At 39.9% G+C, this 22649-nt stretch overlaps 1 protein-coding gene across 1 annotated transcript; it reads right to left on the bottom strand.

The window, feature by feature from the left end:
* Nucleotides 1-1595: 1595 nt before the first annotated feature.
* On the bottom strand, nucleotides 1596-21880 carry NT5DC3 (5'-nucleotidase domain containing 3). Its single transcript, XM_065037205.1, has 14 exons — nucleotides 21645-21880; nucleotides 18181-18365; nucleotides 14792-14866; nucleotides 14255-14310; nucleotides 10984-11074; nucleotides 9174-9311; nucleotides 7608-7668; nucleotides 7269-7371; nucleotides 7026-7127; nucleotides 5776-5857; nucleotides 5339-5425; nucleotides 4662-4802; nucleotides 4263-4327; nucleotides 1596-3154 (listed from the first exon to the last, which is right to left on the bottom strand). The coding sequence occupies exons 1-14, from the start codon at nucleotides 21826-21828 to the stop codon at nucleotides 2893-2895; spliced, it is 1632 nt and encodes a 543-aa protein (XP_064893277.1). The 5' UTR covers nucleotides 21829-21880; the 3' UTR covers nucleotides 1596-2892.
* Nucleotides 21881-22649: the final 769 nt, after the last annotated feature.

The raw sequence follows: 22649 nt of genomic DNA, 5'->3' as shown, positions 1-22649 counted from the left end.
CCAAGCATTTATTTTTGTAGTAATCATGAAATATTTTTATCACAAATAAAGTTTCCACAGTTCATTACGGTCTTCTTTTACTGACAGATTCTTCAGAGTCTTCGATAGAACAGGAAGAACACTTCTTTTCTGGTGTTCAAATGAACTATACTCCTGAAATGAATATAAAGAGACACTGCCCTTTCAACATGCTCATAAATCTCTTTGAAGTTAGTAACATAACAATTTAAAATAAGTACTGCAGAGAGCACTGAGGTGCACAGCACAAGTTCTCTGAAATAATTACAAAAATGCAAGATGTTTTTAAAAGTTAACAAACAACATTCTACCACTGAAAAATAAATAATACACTTTAAAGTGCTCACTAAAATATATATAGCTGGGTTGTTTTAAAGGAACATAATCCTCCCGTAATGATTTTTTTTCATGCAATGTTGTTTATTTCAATAAGCCATGCAATATAAACAAGATTTTACTTCAGCTGGCTGTTGTAACATAGCTTTATACAGAAGTTAGATTTGTAAGTTAAGAGAAAGAGGAGAGGAGGAAATAACCTTGAAACAAAATGTGGATCATGGGGATAACATCCAACCCAATTAACACAGGAAAACTGAGCAAACAAACTGACTCCTAACCAGCTTTAAAAGAAGAATCATAGAGGTATAACCAACAAAACAGTATCAAATTCAATAATGCAAAACTGAATAACACAATTCTATTATTTGCTGGTAAGATGAAGAATGTACAGTGGTTTGGGGTTTATTGTTTTAAACAGTGTATTGAAATCTCTGGAGCATAAGAGGTGCTACACACGTGTAACACCAAGCCTGGGTCTCGCTGAGCATTAGGATAAAGAACTGAAGGCAACTCGGGGTTATTTCCATCCCCACGTTTCATTATCAAGTTATGCTAAGTATTTCTCGCACAGCCCCACCAACAAGTCTCCTGATAAAGCCAAACTAATTTCTGCAAAACTTCATCTTTTTCTTCCAGCAAAACAGCAGGACTGTCAGATGAACTGGTTTCAAGTATATGCATCCATTTAAATACACGCACACACCTCAGGAGTGCTGCACGTCGTTTGAAACAGGAGCATAAGAAGACCATAAACATAAAATCTATACCCCCCTCTGAGGACTTCAGACTTCAAGCATACAGGAAAACTGCTTAAGAAATTGTGCAGGCTAGATTAAAATACATTCTTTACTTTGCAAACATTCTCTTAAAAATATGAAATATTCTGCATATGAAATTCCATATAGGTACTTGCATATAATATAGACAGGTTAAGAAAAAAAAGAGAGAGAAAACTTTTGGTCACCAAAAGTTTGTTTACCTGACAAACGAGTAGGAAGCAACTGGTATCCCAAAACAAAGTGAAGAATACCAAATGCTATATATTTTGTTAATTATATGCTTTTAAAAACAGAGCCTTTAATAACTAAAATTTGAAAAGCATTAATCATATTATGCCTTCTAAAACGGCTGGGGTGGGAAGCACCAGTTAATAAAAGGTTTCCTTTGGATGCAGAGAAAGGAAAGCATCCTTATTTAAAAACAACTATATAGCAGTTCTATAAAGTGCCTGTTTGAGGAAACACATTAACAGATGTTTTCCTTGTGCAAAAAAAAAAAAAAAAAAAAAAAAAAGACATTTTTCTGCTCAAATCTTTGGAACATATATCCTACCCAGAGTTTGTGTTCATGCATTACCTCCAATTTCACTTACTCAATAAAACTTCAAATCTGCACCATCAAAATTATTTTGCTTGATGTAAACTGTCCACCACCCCCAATTCAACTTTGAGGGCTTGAGCTAAACCAAAAAAAAAAAAGTCATCAGAAGACTCTGGTTTTCATTTTCTCATTTCTTAAGTTTTCTTTCAACTCATTTGCTTATTGTGCGTGTTTACTTCTGACTGTAAAAGTCCATTACCAAAGGCTGTGTTCCCAGGGGACAGCAAAACCACGCTGCATGCCACTGTAAGACACTTAAAATTTTAAAAAGCAGCATTTAGGATCAATCTAAAGCCTGAAAGAGATTTGGCTCCACTTTGAAATGCAAAATGCAAGACCTTTTGAAATGGCTTTAACATCAGAGAGTTGATAGTTGAAGTGTTTTGGAATTTATAAAGAAAGGTGCCTAAAAGTTTAAAAAAAAAAAAAAAAGAAAGAAATCCGAAGCAGCCCAGGTTACTGTCACTTTCAGTTTTAGGCTCAGGTCCACCTGCAGCAAAGCACAGATGTTACGAGCACAGAAACGGCACAGAAGGAAGAAAAATCCCCTCGGTCTGAGCCCACAGGTGCTGGAACCACTGCGGTGCAGCAGAGCCACGCCAGCCCCTCGGTGGGCAGGTCAGGTACAGGTAAGGCTCCTGCAGCAAGGAGAGTTCAAATGCATCACACCATCCCTCTCACTCTCACTGTAACCTGGCTGCTGCCTATCACTGAGTTACTAATACTGGGTTTAAGCTTTTCGGTGCCAAGATCCATTAGAGGCTCCAGCTGGAATTCTGAGCACGGTCAGAACAGAGAGTACAGTAATTTCTTTGTAAAGCACGAGGCTGCAGATTGAAATGTCCAATGAATAAACAAACAAAATCAACCACCGCAGAACACCACCAGTCCTTCCCCTCAAATCTGCCCTCCCTCCCAGTCCAGTCCTATTTTGGCAGTCCATCATCTCTTCTGTGCGTGAGAGAAGCTTTCACATCTCCGAGCAGGAGAGTAGAAAATAGGTACAACACTTATGAGAACAAGTAAGAATTACATCTAAATCTAGATAACAGCTTTAAATGACTTAAATAAAATGCATGTACATTCAAAAAGAAAAATATCTATATATATATATATAGATATATTTGACCATTTTAGAGAGAAGTCACCAAGTGTTTATTTGATCTGAACTGTCTCTTGTAGGAAAGGTATTCTGAAAGTACCAGTGCACAGCTGGTCTGACCAGCCAGGAAGTTCGTGCTGCAAAGGAGTCCTTCTTGGATAAAACGTGTAATCAGGCTCATAGTTCAAGAGACAACTCAAGGATGCCATGTAGATATCCGCAAATCTAGAGAGACGTCTTAGGAAGTAGGTTGGATTCTCATCAGTTCTGAATAAGCTTCCAAACTGGGCGTTGAAGAAATTCCTGTTCATCTCCCTGTCCCCCAAATAAAAGAAAACAAAGAGAATGAAGTAAATGTACCTGCGCATATCCTTTTACCTGCCAGCATCCAGAACCTGAAGCAAGCAGTTCCTATAATCTGTCTTATTCATTACTCTCTTCCCATTGTACTTCAAAACACTTAAATGCACCACACAAGAAATCTTTGCACCTCTTGCACACATGTAGCCCAGATCTGGCAATCACAGTAGTAAACAGAAGAGCTTTGCACTTCTCCCATTAAAGCCAGTGGCAAGTTGCTTCTGACTTCAGAAACATGAGATCTCAAGTTTTCCTCTCTAGAGACTGTGAAAGACTTTTGCCTTCATCTAAATCCTAATGATACACACTTGTCCCAAAAATAAAAAACTTTAAATTAAAAAAAAAAAAAAACCTGCCTCAATGTACCAGAAAGCTTAAAAATATCTTGGAATTAACTTCTGTTATTAATCACTGCCAAGTATCATTCCCCCTTCATTCATTTCCACATTTCTGGGGAAGGCTGCTCAAGACACAGCTGCTGGCCTTGCCAACTTCACACTTCACACACCCTCCAGTTATAGACTGCTCCTTAATGACAGTAGATTTTTAGGAGTTTTAGCCCTATTCTCTAAATAGCCCTATTCTGCTAAATCCAGCCTAGTGCACAGCCCAGTTTCCACATATTCTAAAATGTATTGTACGTAATTTGAATAAATCATCTAAAAAAAAAAGTGACCTAAGTCTTGATACAGAAACACATTTTTAAATCATGCAGAAATAAGGCCATGTGATCAATAGCAATGGTGACAGCTGAACATAGAGGGACAGGAGAACAAGATGAGAAGGGAAAGTATTTGATAACTGCATGTTACCTTTTCATGCAGAAACCAGTATCTATTCCAAAGAAGGGAAACAGAAACGGTTCATATGCACAAAACGTCAAAAGGGAGAAGAGCTGCACTAGAGACAGGTAGAATATTGCTTTATACAGATAATTTTAGGAGGTCTGTAACTACCAGGGAATATAATGGAGAGAAATTCTGAAGAAATCTGTGGAAGGCATCACATAGAACACTCGGCTACCATAAGGCATATTGCAAATTCTTCATCACCACTGTCTTACCTCAATTCCTTTCTTTCCTTCTTCCATTCTTCTAAAATCATTTGTGAATCAGGATCACGGTGAACCTGGAATGTAAAGTATGGATGACAGGTAACTAAGGATGCCCTCATAAATGAGCCTTTCCATTAATAAACCCTTATCAGCTAACAGGACAAGGGCAATTCTTCGGAGATCAATATATACGGCAGGAAGCCATCCAGGCTGATCAGTGGAGGAAGGGGACAAGACTGAGACAACTCTTATTAACTAGCCACACAAATAATTGCATTTATCTGCAGTCAAAATAATGAACTTCAATGAGACAGGATGCACTTGCAATGTCAGTATCCAGCATTTAGAAACTTGGCTGGATCCCTTCTGCTATACAGAGCCGATTACACACACACACATAGAACAAACCTGCATGTGTTCCAGTAATCCCGTCAAGGTTTGCAGCCAGGTCATGGTTCGAATGTACTTCTCTGTGTTCATTATTTTAATCTCTGATCGTAACTCTGGAATAATTGCACCAGTGCGCCAGCCATGCTTCAGGGTCAAATCCTATTTATCAAGAAGAATTACTAAATACAAGTATTAGTCTTAAAAAGAGCTACTTAAAAGAACTGAAGAATTTGACCATTGTTTATCCCAAAGGGGCACTAATTTAATTGCTTCTTATGTACAAGCAGAAATATAAAACCGTGGGACTTAACTGTGCCAACAGGCAATGGATTTTAGTTTCAGAGTAAGCTTCAAATCCTACATTTTTAAAGAGACAGAAAGAACACACAAGCACTTGCAAATAAGCAGTAATTCCTTAGGTTTAAAACAAACGGTAGGAAAACCCTCTTGTAGATGAGACCTTTGCTGCTGTCAGAAGTATCTGGAAGAAACTGTATGTTGCGTTTGTGGTATTAATATTTACTCATACATCTAGCTGACAGAAGGGTCCTATTAGGATCTCCAGCTATTCAAACTCCTCCGGAAATCTTGTTTTATTTAAAAATCTCAAAAGAAAGTGCGTTATATTGAATAATTGGGGAGGAAGAGAGGAAAGCCTTATATTTTATCCTATTTTGTGAAAGTAAACTACTTACTGCCAAGTCACTGTAAATGTGATCACCAAAGTAGAGAACCTTAGAGCCCCTCCAGCCAGTAAGCTTCAGAAATTCATACAGATTACCCTGCAGAAACAATGACATGTACATTGTAGTGGCACACAACTTGCACCTTCACAGGCATAAATAAGAAATTTAGTACACCCCTAAAAATATTTTCAGACCTAGAACCTTGTCCTCAGCTTATATATTATGAACCCCAAATTTTACAGGCAATTTCAGTAACACTATCACTTCAAGAGCCAAGTGAACTGCAGACCTACAATACAAACATTCAATTTGTACCACTTCAGTCATTAAAATAACTCTCTTAATAACATACCTGCTTTTCAGAAGCCTTTATGATATCTAAAGAAGCTTGAGATTCTAGCAAATAGGTATTAAATTTGAACTGAAAGACTTTATTGAAAGCATACCTGTTTGTAAATCTGACCTTTCTGCAGCTTGTGAATTTTGTCCCAAAGCAACACTCCCCTTTCATTCACCTTTCGAAACGGTCTAGAATAGAATTATATATAATCGTTACATTGCTGTAGAGATTCTGTCACTTTTTAGGAGCAAATTAAGATTTTAATATTAAAAATATTCCTCTTTCAAAAGGAAAACATGATCTCTAGCATCTGAACACTTTGTAGCAGACAGAAAAAGCAAAGCATCAAAACTTCAGCTTTAGCCAGTGAAATGCAATGTATACATCCAGCACATCTATGATGTTTATAATATAATTTGAGAATAACTGTTGAGAACTCAGGCTGGGATCCCAGGCAGAAGAGAAGTAACAGTGTGAATTGTCTGCCATTAAGAAGAAGAGAACACAAAAGAAGTGAAGATGTGTAAAAACACTTGCCCAATACCTCACTGGAACAGGCTGCCCAGGAAATGTTTGAGTCACCATGCCCGGAGGTGTTCAAAAGACACATAGAGGAGGTTCTTAGAGAGACATTTAGCAGCGGACTTGGCGGTGTTACGTTAACGGTTCAACTCAATGATCTTAAAGGTCTTTTCCAATCTAAATGATTCTATGATTTTGTAAAACTGAACAACTGAAGAAGGAGGTAGAGGACTGGAGGCAAGACAAACAGCAAAGCTCTTTTTTAAATTAAATGGAAAAAAGAGAAAAAAAATCCCACTTCCCTCTATCTCACTTTCAAATCAAAAGGACACATAAAGGAATAGGTCTTTTTCAAGTGTAAGAGTAGTGCATACACATTACAAATGTGTTTACCTAATTGAACAACTAGTCCAAACAGTCCAGCCTGCCAGCCAGTCTGCCCTTTAAATATCATGTGTGACTAAAGAGAAAAACAGAAGCAATGAAAGACATTTCCAGATAAGGGGCTGATCCTGAAAGGCACAAAAATTTCTCAGGTTCATTAAGAAAGAAATACGCTTCACCGGCTTACAAGCTAAGATGTTAAAAATAGCTTCTGTGACCCTAACTCAGTCCAGTAGACCTATAATAGCTACTGGAACTTCCTCAGGTAAGAAATGGTAAATATTTGGACTTTGTAATGGGTGTTGCCACATTCTGCAATGATCTGAAACAGGATTTCGCCAAATATTCTTTCATTTTACATTGCATCCAACTTACAACATTTCATAACATGCTCTATAGCCTTATATGGAATAAGCTGCTTAAATCATTCTTTACTGACTGAATACCCACCTTCGCTTATCATTGAAAAAGTTTGGTTTATCAGCCTGTACAATGACCACATCAAAGAGATCCCTCCAGTCCTTGCCGACTATGAACTTCATCCCCTTGTCCCTAAAAAGGGCAGAGGAATATTAACAGTGGAGTGTAACAGAAGTGAAGTAATCTGTGCAATATAATGAATTACACTCAACAACCTCATCCTCTCCATCCTTTAAAAATGTGTAGTTGAACAGCAAACAATTGTTCACTTACACAAAGCTGCTGGGACTGTTTGTGATGAGAAACATCTTCTTGCCATGATCAGCCAGCTTTGCTAACACAGCACGAGTTTGTTCGGCATAGCAGATGTATTTTTCTGTGAGGATTGGGGAATATACAATATTAACTAAAAAAGCTTTAACAAGAATTTTCTCTGTATTCAACCTAAGGTTCAGAACATGCGGTTATACTTAAGAAAGGAACCTTAAACAAACGGAAATAACTCCTTCAAGCTTTAAAATTTAGAATTTCTAATCTTAAATACAGAAGCCAGAAAGATCATTATACTAGCAATGAAAAAAATCTTTGACAGATTACCTCATTAGTACTTACCAATATCTGCTTCGATTGCTCTGTACATTATTCCTTTGATATGGACATCCCTGATAGAATCCTGTCAGGAAAGCAACAGAGAACTAAAGAACTGAAAAATGTTTTAAGTATAAAACCCATGCTCACCACATAGCAGTAATAATTTAGTTTTAGAACAATTCCTTTCTCCAAATTACACTTTGAACTTTACAGAAATGCCATGTGACGTTCATTATGTATGTCTCCACTAGACAAAGGGTAAGCCTGTCCTCCAAGAAAATTCATGTATTTGGGAAGTACAAAACTGTATAGCAGAGGGGCTGTTTGACAAAACAATTGTGAAAGGCTGCTCAGAAGACTGATGTGGGGTGAAAGCCCTATGCAGCAGCAGAGTAATCACAGATTTCCAATGACCTGTGGAGCAAAACACATTCCTCCCCTCTCATAAAAAATAGTTTGACGTCAGACAGATTTTAGATTATGATCACCCCCAAATCCCCTGAAATTTATGAAGAGATGAAAGAAGCTAAATGCTTAAGCAAAGTACCCTTAAGGAGTTCTGAAGGCATTTGGCAGCTCTCCTGAGCCAGCTCTGCACCAGATCGCTTTGTTTAGGATAGTGGTACTGCCATTTTGGTACTTACATGGGTAATGCCCTAAAAAGCCTCAAAAAATGGCACTACAGGGCTTCCAAAATGTTGGTAAGGTTGAGCAGTACATAAGTTTCTACAAACACTTCAAAAGAAATCACAAAAACTAGCCTTCGGACTCTATGTAACCACAGGCAGAAGGAAAATTACTCTGTAGGTCAAAAGTTTCTTAAAACCTGTCTGATCTACTTGGGAAAATGAGAAAGTCAACATTTAGGTGCTTGACATGCTGAACAACTACACGAGTTTAAATACTTGTCAACAAGGGGCCAGGAAAAGGCTTTAGATGGAAAGCTTGCGCAGAGAAATGCCATCATCTTGAGCATGACCTCTTCTGTTCTTAAATAACAATGACATAATTATCTCCTCTGCAGGATACACCATGAGGAATCAAGAGGGTCAAATTACTCTAGCCATTATTACTAGATTTTTTGGAGACGGAGGAGGGGATAACAGGCAAAATAGATACGCCAAAAGCAAGAGACAGCAAATGATCATATACTAGTGAAGACACAGAGGCAGTACAACCGAAAGCTCCAAATTGGAATTCCCTATAGCCTCTTACAATGAGAAAATAATCTTTTCTCTCTTACAGTGAGAAAATAATACCTCTGATAACAATCAAAATAAGAATGTAAGCTTTACCAATGTACAGGAGCTGCTTCACTTCCCTGTTATCCAGCCCTCAAACCTACAAAAAGAGTAGCAGCCCTAGAACATCAGATTTAAAACAATTTTCACATCACTCTGTGTTTCTTTTCCAAGGTCTACCTTCATTTTACTTACAGTTTTATGGTTGTATAGTAATAATTAGTCTATACAAAACCTCAAGTTGAGGTATTTGACTGGAGCTGATACAACAGGCTGAAGCTTCCTGAAGTGCTCACAGACAAGATGCGCAGATATGGACGTTTACCTAAATCTTCAAAGCTAGTACCTTGACATCTTTGTACAGATGAACAGGCTCATAGTCAATGTTGTTTTTCAGAAAATATTCATTCACACAAGAAAGGAGTGTCATTTCTGGCAAGGAAAATATGTCCATGAATTGCTTCATTGTATTTCCTTGTGAGCTCTATAGGGGCAGGAAGAAAAAAAACGGGAAAAAAGGGTCAGGCATTTCTCAGATTAGAATACTTTCATTCATTCAGTATAAACACTTCAGCTTCGCTGCCAATATTCAGCTTTTGCCATCACTATTCACATTGCATTAGATTATTTTTGAACTAACAAACTTTCAATAAAGTAACTCCAACAAAGGTATTTGCTTTATTTTATGAATTAATATTAAGTCGTTACTCTTAAGAGCAGTATTTTAATTAATAAACACAGTGCTCAGCTAAAAGTCAAGAGGAGGACCTAGAGGCCTTCACTGGAAGCCTGCACTTCTATAAATAAGAAGCAGTGGGTATTGTGATAGGGGGTAGAGGTTTTGGTTTAGTTTTGGTTTGTGTTTTTTTTTAATAAGTGGCATGCTGATTATAACTACAAAACAATTTACCTCCTTGAAAAGAGATAATAAAAAGTTGTAAAAATCTACAACAACTCATACAGAAACAGCAGAAAAGCTTTCTACTCTGCAAAAGCTGTAACTTCAGTTAAGTTCCACATAAACAGAGAATCTCATTATACAAGATCAAATACAAACCAAATACTTCTCATGAAGAAGGGTAAAGCAACCAGGCATCTTTGCTCAGGCCAGAACACTGGTCAAGATCACAGAAACACAGAATGATTGAGGTTGGAAGGGACCTCCAGAGGTCATGTTGTCCAACCCTCCTGCTCCAGCAGGGTCACCTCGAGCCGGCTGCCCAGGACCATGTCCAGATGGCTTCTGAACATCTCCAAGGATGGAGACTGCACAATCTCCTTAGGCAATCAAGCTGTGCTAGTGCTTACTCTCCCTCACAGTAAAGAAAGTGTTTCCTGATGTTCAGAGGAAACCTCCTGTGTTTCTGATTGTGCCCACGGCCTCTTGTCCTGTCACTGTCCTTTCCAAGTTTAAGGCAAGCATAGACCTGCAGAGACCAGGGCATCCCACAGGAAATGCCAGGCCGATATCCAGAACCACTGCAGAGACTAGATTTGGGAATTCTAAATTCAGTTCCTTAAAATAAGAACAAGTTTGAGAACAACAAAATGTTCCACAGGGCCTTTCATGTCAACACAGAATTAACACCCGTAAGTAAAAAAGGTAAAATAAACTTGGTTTGTACTAAAAAGATAGCACTGTTCTATATTTGGGAAAGAAGAAGGAACCTACCAGCCAGAAGATCGATTTCCCCCACAAAGTCAAATTCTAAACTTAAAAGCTTTATCTTTTATCATTAGTCTTTTGTCAAATCCTCTTGCTATCACTCTGCCAGCTCATATGCAAGAAAAGCCTCCATACATTAACTTGCTGATACATCTGCTAAGTCATTAGACCACCAGCAAGAAGTACATAGCTGGAGTAAAGCACCAGATATGGTTCACTTCTCAGCCTTTATCAGATTTGCTGTGCAACACTGAGCAAGTCACTTGATTTTTTTGTATGTTCTGCTTCTCTATCTGTATGACTGGGCAAGGGAACACTGAAAGAAGAAACTACAGCGAGTGAGATAAAAGATTTTTATCACTTTAGAAGGTAAACTTCATATCTAGCACTGCAAGTCAGTCATGTATCGAGAAAATATAACTCCTAGCAAGAACAAAATGCAAACACTGCAAACCAAACACCCCTCCTACACAGTAGTTTGTGGTTTTACCTTTCCATAAAAGTCACTCATTTGTTCTAAAGGGACATGAGAACCATCATACATTGCAATGACTTCTTCATCTGGGACAACACTGAGGCCTCTGGAAAACAACATTAGCTTTAGTTCAGAAATCAGATTAAAATTTTCAAGTAATTACCAAATGAAAGTCTGACAGACTAACACTTAGATCTGCAGCTTGTTAAAATACTAACAATACCATAGGAACACTTTCATCCGTTAGTTTAAAAAGCATCTTTCCTTACAGAACAAGTAACATTTTAACAGGTTGACACACAGAGAACATTCCAATTTTAAGTCCTTTTTACCTTCTTACGGGAAAAGAGCTAATTAGTCTCCACTGAAACTATGCCTCAAGGGTTTGTAAGAAGTAGAGTTTCTGGTTTCCTTAACACAAAGTAGTTCTTCATTCTGCCTTTGTTTCATACAGCACTGATGATGTGATAGTGTTTAAACTAGATTATTCTGCAGTGTGACCTTGAAGATTCAAGGGAAAGAAAAACACACTCAACTTTAACTAAATAAGAATTTATTTTAAATTGTATCAACAACTCTGTTTCCCAAAACTTAAGATTATTTGAAGGATTGTTGACAAGTCATTAAACAAAAGGGAAGAAGGAGACATCTCTCCCCAAAGTTTCTTTATCAACTCTTAAAATATTAAAGGCTTTGGTTTGTTTTGGTTTCGAGAGTTTACAGCATCAAGCATCCTGCACCAAGGTATCTAATACACTGCAGACATGGAAACATGCTCACCAGAGGACACAGAAGCACTGAGGTTTTGCTTAAGATTAAAGAACACAAATGAAAAACAGATCATCTAGTCCCTTTTTTCCAAGTCCACTCATGTTCTTTTGCAACCTTGTAAGACAAATAGTTGACTTCAGAGCCTCCCTTTCTTGGCCTTACCCAAAGTGCTGCGAGGTATTAAATATAAATTAGCTAGTAAGTGTAGAACTTTCAGTGTTTAGCATCCACACCAGCTCTGCAGTAGAAAGGCACGATACATGAACTTCCCCAGGGCTGCTATGGTAGCAGAGTCCCAAGTTAACTCGCTCTTTTATTGCATTTCTCAATGCTGCATTGTCTCGTGCATAGCCGTGTGCTACTGCTGGTAGGACTCCAGCATTGAAATCAGTATTGTGCACTTACAAGGCAGATAATAATTTGGTTTTGTAACACAGAGTTCAGTGTCACCCACCCCACAGAACAAAACACAAGAAAAACAACCAAACTGTTAAGTATATGCCAAGTAATATGATTAAAATTGAGAAGGACTGACTCCTCTTCTCTGCTGCTTTCAGTGGTATAATCGACCTACACACGTATAGAACACATAGAAGGTTAAAACTAAGAACTATAGATATGCAGCAACTGACAGCAAAGCTCAGTGTTGCTACAGAAGAGAAAGGTAATCTTATTTTAAACAAAATTAAGATAAAGTATTGAGTGAAACGGTATCTTTCACTCTCTCCCTTACACATGCTCACAAGTACCATGATGTGTGGCCTAACATTCTGTCCATTATCACTTTGGGTGATGCAGAGAATGACGGACAACAGCTCTTCAACAAATCTCAATGCCTCTCTAGTTTTGTTGACCAGTCATCATGTGCTGGCTTTGGATGTGCCTTTTGTATTAGGAGTTGACAGCAGCTGTGATCTTCTGACTCTTTATTTTGTCCCACTCCAAACCATAATACTGCTGATGGACTTACCACCTATTTGTGCCCTCATCTAGGTCACTATACAGTTCCAGTTATGCCACTGTTCTTCCTGACATCTTCTCTCAAAGCCTTCAGGTCCCTTTTTGCAACCTCCACCCCCATATAGATGTCTGGAGGAAGAGCATGCAGATGTGCTGATATCTTGGTGACCAACTGATCCAGGCACCACGAGCACATGCCAGCCTTTCATTCCTTCTATGAACATTTCTTCCGGTGCTCTCACATGTTTCCTTTCATACCTCATTCATACCAATCTTAATACTTCTACTACATAGGTCTATAGGTAAATGTATTTTTTTATTACTTCACTCAGTCTCTAGTCTAGCAAACTAGCACTTTTCACAGTGAAAAATGTGAAAATGTGACAGCATTTTTAAATTAACCTTAAAACTAGCAACCTTCATAAAGAGTTCTCCAGTTCCCTCCTAGACCTGCATAAATGATTCCTTTGAAACCACAGGATCGGGTTTTGTCACTTGGAACATACAATTATTCTACATCCACATGTGTAAAACACAAATAAATAATATAAAGTTTCACTCAGACTCTGAAGATACATACAAAACACATTGTTTTGGCAGCTACTATGTTGACAGTCTGAGCCTAATGCTGGATCAGTGTGACTTTCTTTTCTCTCTCCCAGAGGGCATCTCACACTAAGTAATAAATGAACAAATCAACAGCTATGGCTGAATCATCTACCCATCTGCCTGACTGGCAAACAAAAATAAGTAATGAGTACATTATAATCATTTCATACTACTAGTCCCCCATAGTAAATCACATCAAGGTTGCGTTATCTTTTGGCCCTAAAAGAAAACTTTTTGTCCAATGCAGTTAAGAAAGGTGCTCAGGCTTGTTCTTTAATTTAACATCTGGTTACCAAGTGTGGTGTTCATGTCATCCAAAGCATACTGCTCCATTACAGCAAACCGAGCCCTACTAAAAATTCTGCCGTCAAAGATCACATACCATATGTGTATATTATGTAATGAAGCACAGCACCGAGACTGCTAATTTTACATCAAAACAGTAAACTCAAAAAGTGCCAAGCTGTGTGGACAGAACGCAGCTGTGCTCCATTCTGCAAGTATGATGTGGCTGATGCATCCAAACTTAAAAGGCCTGTGCAAACACAGAAAGACCTCTCAAGTGTCTCTACAACCTCACCAAAGTCATGCTAACAGGCACTCCGACAATTATTTACATAGAAAGCAACAGCGGAGAAGTCATCAGCGTATTTTTAGATGTCTTTCAGCACAATTTAACAGCCGGAAACAATGTGAGTCAGCACTATGTGACCAACCATCCTGCCAGCTCCCCCAGCTCTGAACCAGGCAATCAGCTGGACTGTATCAGCCAGTAAACGTGGTACACACAGAGGTGCAAAGAAACTCCCTTCCAGTTAGACTGCAACGTTCATTCACATCTGTGCTTTTCAGGGCACTGTTCCTGATGTGAACCCAAGATGTAGGCTAATAAATGCAACTCAGAGAGTACACGTTTTTATTATAAATAGGAAATAATTTTACCCACCTGTAAACTGTTCCCAGCTGAATATAATGAAAAGCGTCGATCTTCATTAATAATGCCTGCAAGGGGAAAAAAAATAGCCATTTTTATCATGTCAACTATTTGATGTGAAAGTGTAAAAATCGAAGAAATTTTGTCTATGGCCTTTCTGTCTCAAGAATGCCTGAGTACCTTCAATTCAACTTCCTTCATAGTTTTCAAAATACTTTTATCAATGGTTTTTACTGAGGGTTTGCCAAATCATCATGGAAATATTATCCAGTGATCTGAGCTAACTCATGAAGAAAGAACTTTTCCTACTAGCAGATGCCTGCTTAGGCTTATTCTGTCTTTCTCCCCGCGTTCACCATGAGAACAAAACACCCGAACTATTTTATACTTAAAAAAATAAAAAAGATTACTACAAAAGAGAAAAATATGTAACAACACCCTTCCACATCAAAACAGAGTGAAAAGTCGGAAGACTTAAAAGCCCTATTCATTTTCTTTCACCAATGTTCTCAGCACTACATAACGCATTACAAAGTTATTTATACATACCCGGTGCACATCATAATGAAGTCCTCTGATTGCAAAATTGGGATCATAATCATATTTTCTTATTTCTGCAGGGTACTAAGAAAAGACAGCAATGATTTTATTTTAAATCCATAACAAAAACAAATAAAAATGTTTCTTCATAATTTTAAAAGCCTATGTTTTCTATGCTTCTCATTTTTACCAGTCATTAGGAGGCTTTTTGATAGGTTGGTGAGATTTGCTGGAACACAGGTACAGTGCAAGACAAGTCAAACATTTTTCCTAAATCCAAGGTCAATGTTTTAAAGCTAAGTTGGACAGCCAGGTACTCTGTAGTGATCACCTTCGATCTTACTCAAAAAGTTATTTTAATATATGCACCATTGAAAACAAACTAAATTTTATTAACTTCCCAAAATTTAATACCTGAGTTACCTTGCATTGTGAAGTTCCTCCATGAAACAGACGACATTAATACAGTTTCCAACTCAAGCTTCTAGCTAGAAACCCAAGAACATGGACTGATTTACAGAAATACCTGAGCCTTACTGCTTACTTTTATGGAAGCAAAATGCAATACAACATCATCAATATTAACAGAAGCACAATTCAATTTTTTTTGCTATTTTCAAGAAATGAAAAGCACAGCCATCTCTTTTTACTCCCTCCGTGCACTACATACTCCTGATCACCGATTGTCATGTTTGACATGTAAACAGCATTTGTAACACCTCGTTGATTAGAGATGCACAGGAATTGAATGTCTGTGTCATTCTTTCCTCGGCTTTTTTATAGATAGCATCGGTAGCTCACACCACCTATCAGGGCTTTCCAACATTTTTCAGTACAGGCCCATATTCAGTCAACTGTAATTTAATCCTGCTTCAAACATAGGTTAGCCATGAAAAAATATGTAAGCTGTGTACCTTGGGCTAAGAGGTTTGTTCATTTGTTTTTAAAAGGTAAAATGCTTCAGCCATTCCTGACAAGGCTTAAGAAAACTATCATGCCTTTGATTAAACAACTGAAAGGCAATCCTACATTTCCCTCCTACAGACTACAGCGGTCTTAAAACCTGACAAATGCATCCCAGGTACATTCTCCACCTTCTCTACAACAGTCTCCATACATATATGGCTAATTTACAAGCCTTTGGGGAAAAGAAAATGAAAATAAAAATAAAAAAAATTATACAGCTTAAACAGAGGCTTTAGTTACTTTTACAAAAAATAAATAAGTCACAATTTCTCCACAGAGTTTTTATCTATGCTGAAGAGGACTTGCTCTGCAACTGCTATAGATTGTGCTTGTACTGAGCACAGGCATCTACAGTTAAATAAAACAGTCCTTTCTCCTAACTTCTGAACTAACATCCCTACTACCACTTCCAGAAAACATGGGGGAGGCTTCTGATCTGAATGAAGAACAGCATCAAAAGCCTACAGACAGGTTGGGAAGATGTATAGATTTGGCCAGAGAACAAAAAGGAGAAAAGGAGACAAGGGAAAACATCATGGAAGGATACAGAATGTGATCAATTAAAACCTACAATGTACTGCACATGCCCCAAAGCACCCATATCAAGCCTGAACCAGGAAATTTATTTCTGACTTTTTCAAATCTCTGCATACTTGACCTTCCTACTTTAATTTATTCTACTAGAAGGTTGTCTTTTTGATTGCATGCCAGTACGTACAACAAAAAGATTAAGCCCACCTTGGCACACAAACCAAAGCTTCCTTACAAGCTAAAAACAGAAAAATAAGATAAAAATTGCAGTTTGCTTACCCCACTCTTGGTAGGGATACATACAGGTGGACTGAACGAGTAGTCCAGATAAGGTGGTACAAGAGCCATGCATTAGGAAAGAAATAAACCTAAAAGCAAGAGTTTACATTCTAGACCTACTGTCACCTCCAAGATTAGCATTAAATTGATGTTTATTCTCTTGGACACACTTCAAAATTCCTCGCTTCCTACACCACATTTTGCAATTTCTGACGAATTACCTTACACTGTCATGACCAAAATTGGCCATCTTTTAGGTTGACTGTGACGGTCATAATGGGCAATAACATCTAGAACTCTTTTTCTAATGTTAAAGGCAAGAAAAACAATAACAGCATAAGCAGCTATAGAGATAGCACTAATAAAAGCTCTTGTCCCTCAAAAAATTCCAACAGGAGATAATATATTTCAATAAGCTGTGTCAAAAAGTAATTACAGCTTCATTTATAGAACTCAAGAGCTTTTAATCAAGACAAACTGGAAAGTTATTACTACCTGAATTAATTCAAATATTAAAGACAGACCAGCATTTGAATTTTTTCTACAAGAATTAATCCTGACTCCTACAGTAACATTGGTTTTTGCAAGACCCGCATAGCCTTAATAAAGTGTATTTACACATCCTACAGAAATTGCTACCAAGACATGCCAAAATCTCAGGGAGATCAAATTGTGTACGCTTGTAGTGCCCATGAAGTTTCGTTTGTTCCTCCAGGGATATTTATAGATGTTTATATATAACTCTTAACCTTTAGATTCAAACATGAAAGTAGAGTCACACAACCAATTCAGACTTAGGTTGTATAAAATACACAAGGAGTTTTATTAATCAAGTTACTCTGTGGACTTTTTGCCTTTTATTTTCCTATAAGTCCTACAGTTCAATAAACTTTGACTCTTTCAGTCCGCATTTTCTTCGGCCTTTCTCCCTGCAACACCTTCGGTTTCCCAAGCCACTCGTGTGTCCCCTGCTCCCTGACACACACTCACTTCGCCCATCCCCAAACTACACAGCAACCAGCCCCAAGCTGCTCAGATGTCCCTGGTCACTGACACAAACAGGCTGCTTGGTGAGGCAACAGGGCTCTGCCGAGCTGAGCACTGACTTGGGTTTCTGTTGCATCCAGCCTTTGATTACAGCTGCGCACACCGCCCCTTCAGCCAACTCAGCCGAAACACCAGGGGCACACAGAGATCCTCACAAGCACACAGCGTGGTCAGAGACCTCCTGAGGACTCAGGTTAAAAATACTTCATATGGCAATGAAGCACTGCACTCACAGCAACGCATTCGACAGAGCAATGGTAACTTTTAAGCTTATCATCTATTAAGGTGACTCCAATAATTGACAATCAGGTTGCAGGGGGGGAGGGGACCAAAACAAGCCACCACCACCAAATTACAAAATAAGGAATAGCGTTTTATTTGGTTTAACAATTGTTGGATTGTGCTCTGCTCAAAACTGCAGCTGGGAATAAACTAGGACTTCTGTTGTTCATATGCAGCTGTTGTACAAAATGTGCTACCAGGGAGCCAAGCTAGGACTGAGGCGTGAAAAGATGAGCCATACCCTTTCTCGGATAGAAATTATTTATTATTGTTATTCCATTAATTTTACTTACCCGATGCTCATTAATAAGAAGATCTCGAGCAGCATTGAAGATCAGCGTGTGCAGATGTTTAGAATAAAATACCAGCGTGTAGTCGTAATCAAAACCATATATTTCAATGTCTGACAGGCTCATTTCATTGTTTGAAAAAATAGCATCCGGATTCAGCATGTTACTCATAATTGAAGGAACCAACTCTGGGAATAGGGGAGAAAACAAAAGAAAGTTATACCAGTCTTGTAGTGTTATTTAAATAAATATATAAAAATCTATTAGCAATTTTTAAATACAGATAAACCACGATGGAAGCTATCCTTAAAATTCTGCTATTGAAAATGTTCCTAACTTGTCTTGGTGACTCGCAGTTTTAAATCAAAGCACACTTTTCTCTGTACAGTTCAAGTAAGAGAGAAGATGCATTTTGGCATCTTGCTCAGAGAACCCCAGATTCTATATTATTTTTTGCTAACTCTGTTAACACATTTTGTTATTGCTTTTGAAAATGAAGTTTGGAGTTGGGAGGAATATTATTATTATCTCTTTGTCTTCTCCTATTATTTGGTCCAGCTTCTGCCCCAGAAGCAGAACTTACATTGTTTGAATTTGACATGGCTTTAATTTCTTTTTCTTCACCATTTCATGGTTATCACATTACTCAATTTCAACTCAAATAAATTAACTTTATGTGATTGTCATACTTTCCAAACAACAGTTGCGCACACATCACTATGCTTATTAACCTTCTAACAAATCAGGAAACCAAAAATATTCTGCTTATTCTCTACACGCATGTACCTAGTGTGTGTAAATCACCTCCATTTTTAAGAGTGTATGTCTCTTGATATTTGTTTGAAAAGTATACTGAGAAGTTAAGACCACTTACATTGAGCCATAACATATTAACATTAAGCAATTTTAGGACTAACAACAACATCAGTATTAAGGATGTTTGTATTTGTTGTTTAGAAAACAAGGAATAGCAACATTGGGAGGCTAAATGCTACCCTCCTGGAAGCATAAAACATTAGCATGTTTTCCATCCTTTTCTTCCCATATACCTATCTTTATAACCCAGCCTTCCTTACTAGTAGAAAAAAGGTGCAGCTTTCATCTTAAATTTGTGCTTGGAAAGGTGAGTTTAAAGAGAATGTGCTTTGTTTGGTTACTTTCTACATATAAGTCGAGAAGGAATTGGTCAAGCTTATCTCAACATATTCAGCTCTGAGGGCAGATACACTGTGTCCTCCACCATGGGAGGAAACCATCTCAACAAGGCAGGTAGGCATTGGGGACTCCAGATCTGTTAGCAAGATAGTGTTCCATTTTGAAAACTATGACCAACTCATAGAAAAGGAAATAACATTTCTTTTGTAAAAGCAGTTGCTGCACAGTTGACAGGCAGATACAATAAGAAACTTACAGAGATGCCAAATAACAGATGGCAATCTGAAGACATTCAACTTTTATCAGATGCAGATACCCAGAAGAGCAGTTTCACCGAGTTTAATTCCAAGCTTCAAATGAAGTCCAGCATCTCTTTCACCAGAAAAAGATCCCAGGAGTTCCCCACACTTAAGCTGACATCAAAAGCTATATCCTTCATTTCAGGGGATTTAGCAAAGTAACCCGCAACCAAAACATTAGCTCCTCCTATCTCCAGTCACTGCTTATAGGAGGGTAAATACTTTTATTCTATGAAAAAGGACATGAATCCTTTCATTAACTGAAGTGGTAACCATAGTTGCGAGTGAACTCCCAAAATCATGTTACAACACCCATTTTTGTATTATATTTAAAATATTTTTTCAAACATCAATTGTGCAGCCTGGTGAGTCACCATTTGTTTTAAAAATAAAGATATTTATGTAACTATTTATAGATACAGAGATAAAGATATTTCAGATTTTAAAAAAGCTTGACTAGCGCCTGCCTGAAAACAGACAGTATAAACATTTCATAGCCATTAGACATTCTGGCTGGCAGACAGCATCCTAAGTGCTATAAAACCTTAGGTCGAAAATCAGGACCGCTTTGTCATCTCAACACTGTAACCAAGTGAAATGCACACACTTGAAGCCATTGGGTGACTTAGGCTGTAATAAAATATTCTGAATTATTCTAAAAGCACGTGACTCATCTTTTGCCAACCCACACCCACTAACTGACTTATTTTCTCTCAATGTTACCCTACTCTAACCTCAGCTCTCATGTATTATTTGGGTGTGGTTTAGAATAAGAAAAAAGTTAATTCAAAAAACAGGAAAATAAAAAAGATTCAAGATAAAATGCATTTACTCTCCTCTTCCTATCCCTTACCCACCCTCCAAAGTCCACAGCATTCTTCCAAGACTTCTAACACAGCTTCCTATTTCACTTATGAAATACCACCACTATTCGATGTTTGCAAATGCTATGTTTGCAACCAGCACAGTGAAGCCCCAGTTTGCACTCCAGACTCTTCAGTGCAGGATAAGACCATGGCTGTTTTTTTTTAATTTAAAGGGCAAAACATGCAAGACTAAAGCATTATCCATTGCCACTACAGGACAAGCTTTCCTACTTGATGTTGCGGAACACAGGCTGCCTCTTTCGGCCCTCTAAAAAGATCACATATTCAAGCACCTAGGTAGTACTCTTTCCATCAGAGCAAGGGCAGAAGTAAGCAAGCTTCAAGCATTTGGCCCTAATCTTTTTGCCTTGCTGAAGAACAGGGTTTCCCAGAGTTACGCACATATCCTTAGCACTTCACCCTGGCTTCAAAGCTTCACAGGATTTTTATGGAGCCTTATGCAAAATGAAGTTATCTAAAACTCCTCAGCATTTTAAGTTTTTGCAGAAAGCTCCTCAAACAGATGTGCAACTTCCTGATTTTCTTTTTACATCTGCTTTTCTCCACAGATCTCCAACACCAGCCGCTGCCTGGTCCCAAGCTGGGTGGTGGGACCGGCTTCTTCCCAGAGGCACCTCCCGGCAGCCACAGCCCCGGTGGGTCGGGCGAGTAGTGGCCTCAAGCGCTCACCCCCTCTCTAGAGCAGGGGAAGGAAAAGGGACACCCGCCTCTTCTTGTCCACCGAGTGTCCGGGCCTCAGGACCTACCCAGGGTCTTACTGGCGCTCCCAGTTTGGCACTGGAGCCCACCAGAAGGGAGGGCGCTTTGACACCACAGCCGCGCTGACTCCAGGAGCGCACACCGGGCGCTGCGGGACGGACCCACGCGGGGAAACCTCCCGGGTGGAGGCGCGCAGGGACCCGCACGGCCCCTCCACCCGCGCCTCTCCCACCCCCAGCCCCAGCCCCTCCGGCTGCCGCAGCGGCTCCCGCTCGCTTCGCCAACCGCTCCCTCCTCTGCCAACCGCCAACGGGCGCTCCTCCGCTGTCAGCCCTGCGCACCGCGACCTGCGGCGGGAGCAGGGCGGGCACGGCGGCGGAGCCGTGCCGGTGCCGCTGCCGCCTGCGGGCCCCGGGGCACCGCTCACCCTTGGTGACTCTCTTGGCCTCCTTGTAGCGCGACCACAGGTAGCTCTTCATGTCGGGCGGCGGCTGCCGCCTCTGCTGCGGGGCCACAGTGCAGCAGGGAGCGGCCCCGGCGGCGGGTAGGGCCCGGCACCGCCGCCCGGCCGCCCGCCCCGCCGCCAGCAGGGACCGCGCCGCCGCTGCCATGCTCCGCTCCGCCGCTCAGCCGCGCCGCTCCGCTGCCGGCTGAAGTCACTTCCTCGAGCTCCGCCCCGGGGCCGCGCCGAGGCGGGGGGCGGCACCCGGGCCGCCGGTGGCAGGTAACGGCGTCCCGCCTGCGGGCGGAGCGGCTCGCCCGGCGCCGCCAGTTGGTGCGGAGCGCTGGCCGCCAGTACGCCCCGTCGCTCTCTCGGCTCGTCTCCACAGCGCAGAGGCTTTGGCTCTCTGAAGGGCTGAGCCCGGCAGGCATGTCCCCGGCGGAGCTAACACAGGGTCCCGACCAGAGAAAGCGAGCGTCCCCCCCGTCCGGAACCGCCGGCAGCATTTTATCAGCAACTGCTGAAGGTTTATCCCTCGGTTGAAGGTCAAGTGGAGCTCCCTGAGCAACATCCTCCAGGTTCACGATGTACTGGGAAATGCCTGAGATTCTTCCACAACAAACACTCGCAAAAAGCGAGTTCATTTGAAAAGGGAGGAAAGGGTCTCTTTAGCTTGGAGGAGACTGAGGGGTGACCTCATTAGTATGTATGTATGCTATTAACATAAATATGTAAAGAGTGAGCATCATGAGGATGGAGCCAGGCTCTTCTAGGTGACAACCAATGGTAGGACAAGGGGCAATGGATATGAACTGGAACACAGGAGGTTCCACTTAAATTTGAGAAGAAACTTCTCAGTGAGGGTGACAGAGCACTGGAACAGGCTGCCCAGGGAGGTTGTGGAGTCTCCTTCTATGGAGACATTCAAAACCTGCCTGGACACATTCCTGCATAACCTCATCTAGGTGTTCCTGCTCCAGCAGGGGGATT

Source organism: Columba livia, chromosome 1 (genome assembly GCF_036013475.1).
Source record: "Columba livia isolate bColLiv1 breed racing homer chromosome 1, bColLiv1.pat.W.v2, whole genome shotgun sequence".
NCBI classification, from domain to species: domain Eukaryota; kingdom Metazoa; phylum Chordata; class Aves; order Columbiformes; family Columbidae; genus Columba; species Columba livia.
The sequence above is the reverse complement of the archived record's forward strand: the minus strand, read 5'-3'. Positions and strand labels throughout refer to the sequence as shown.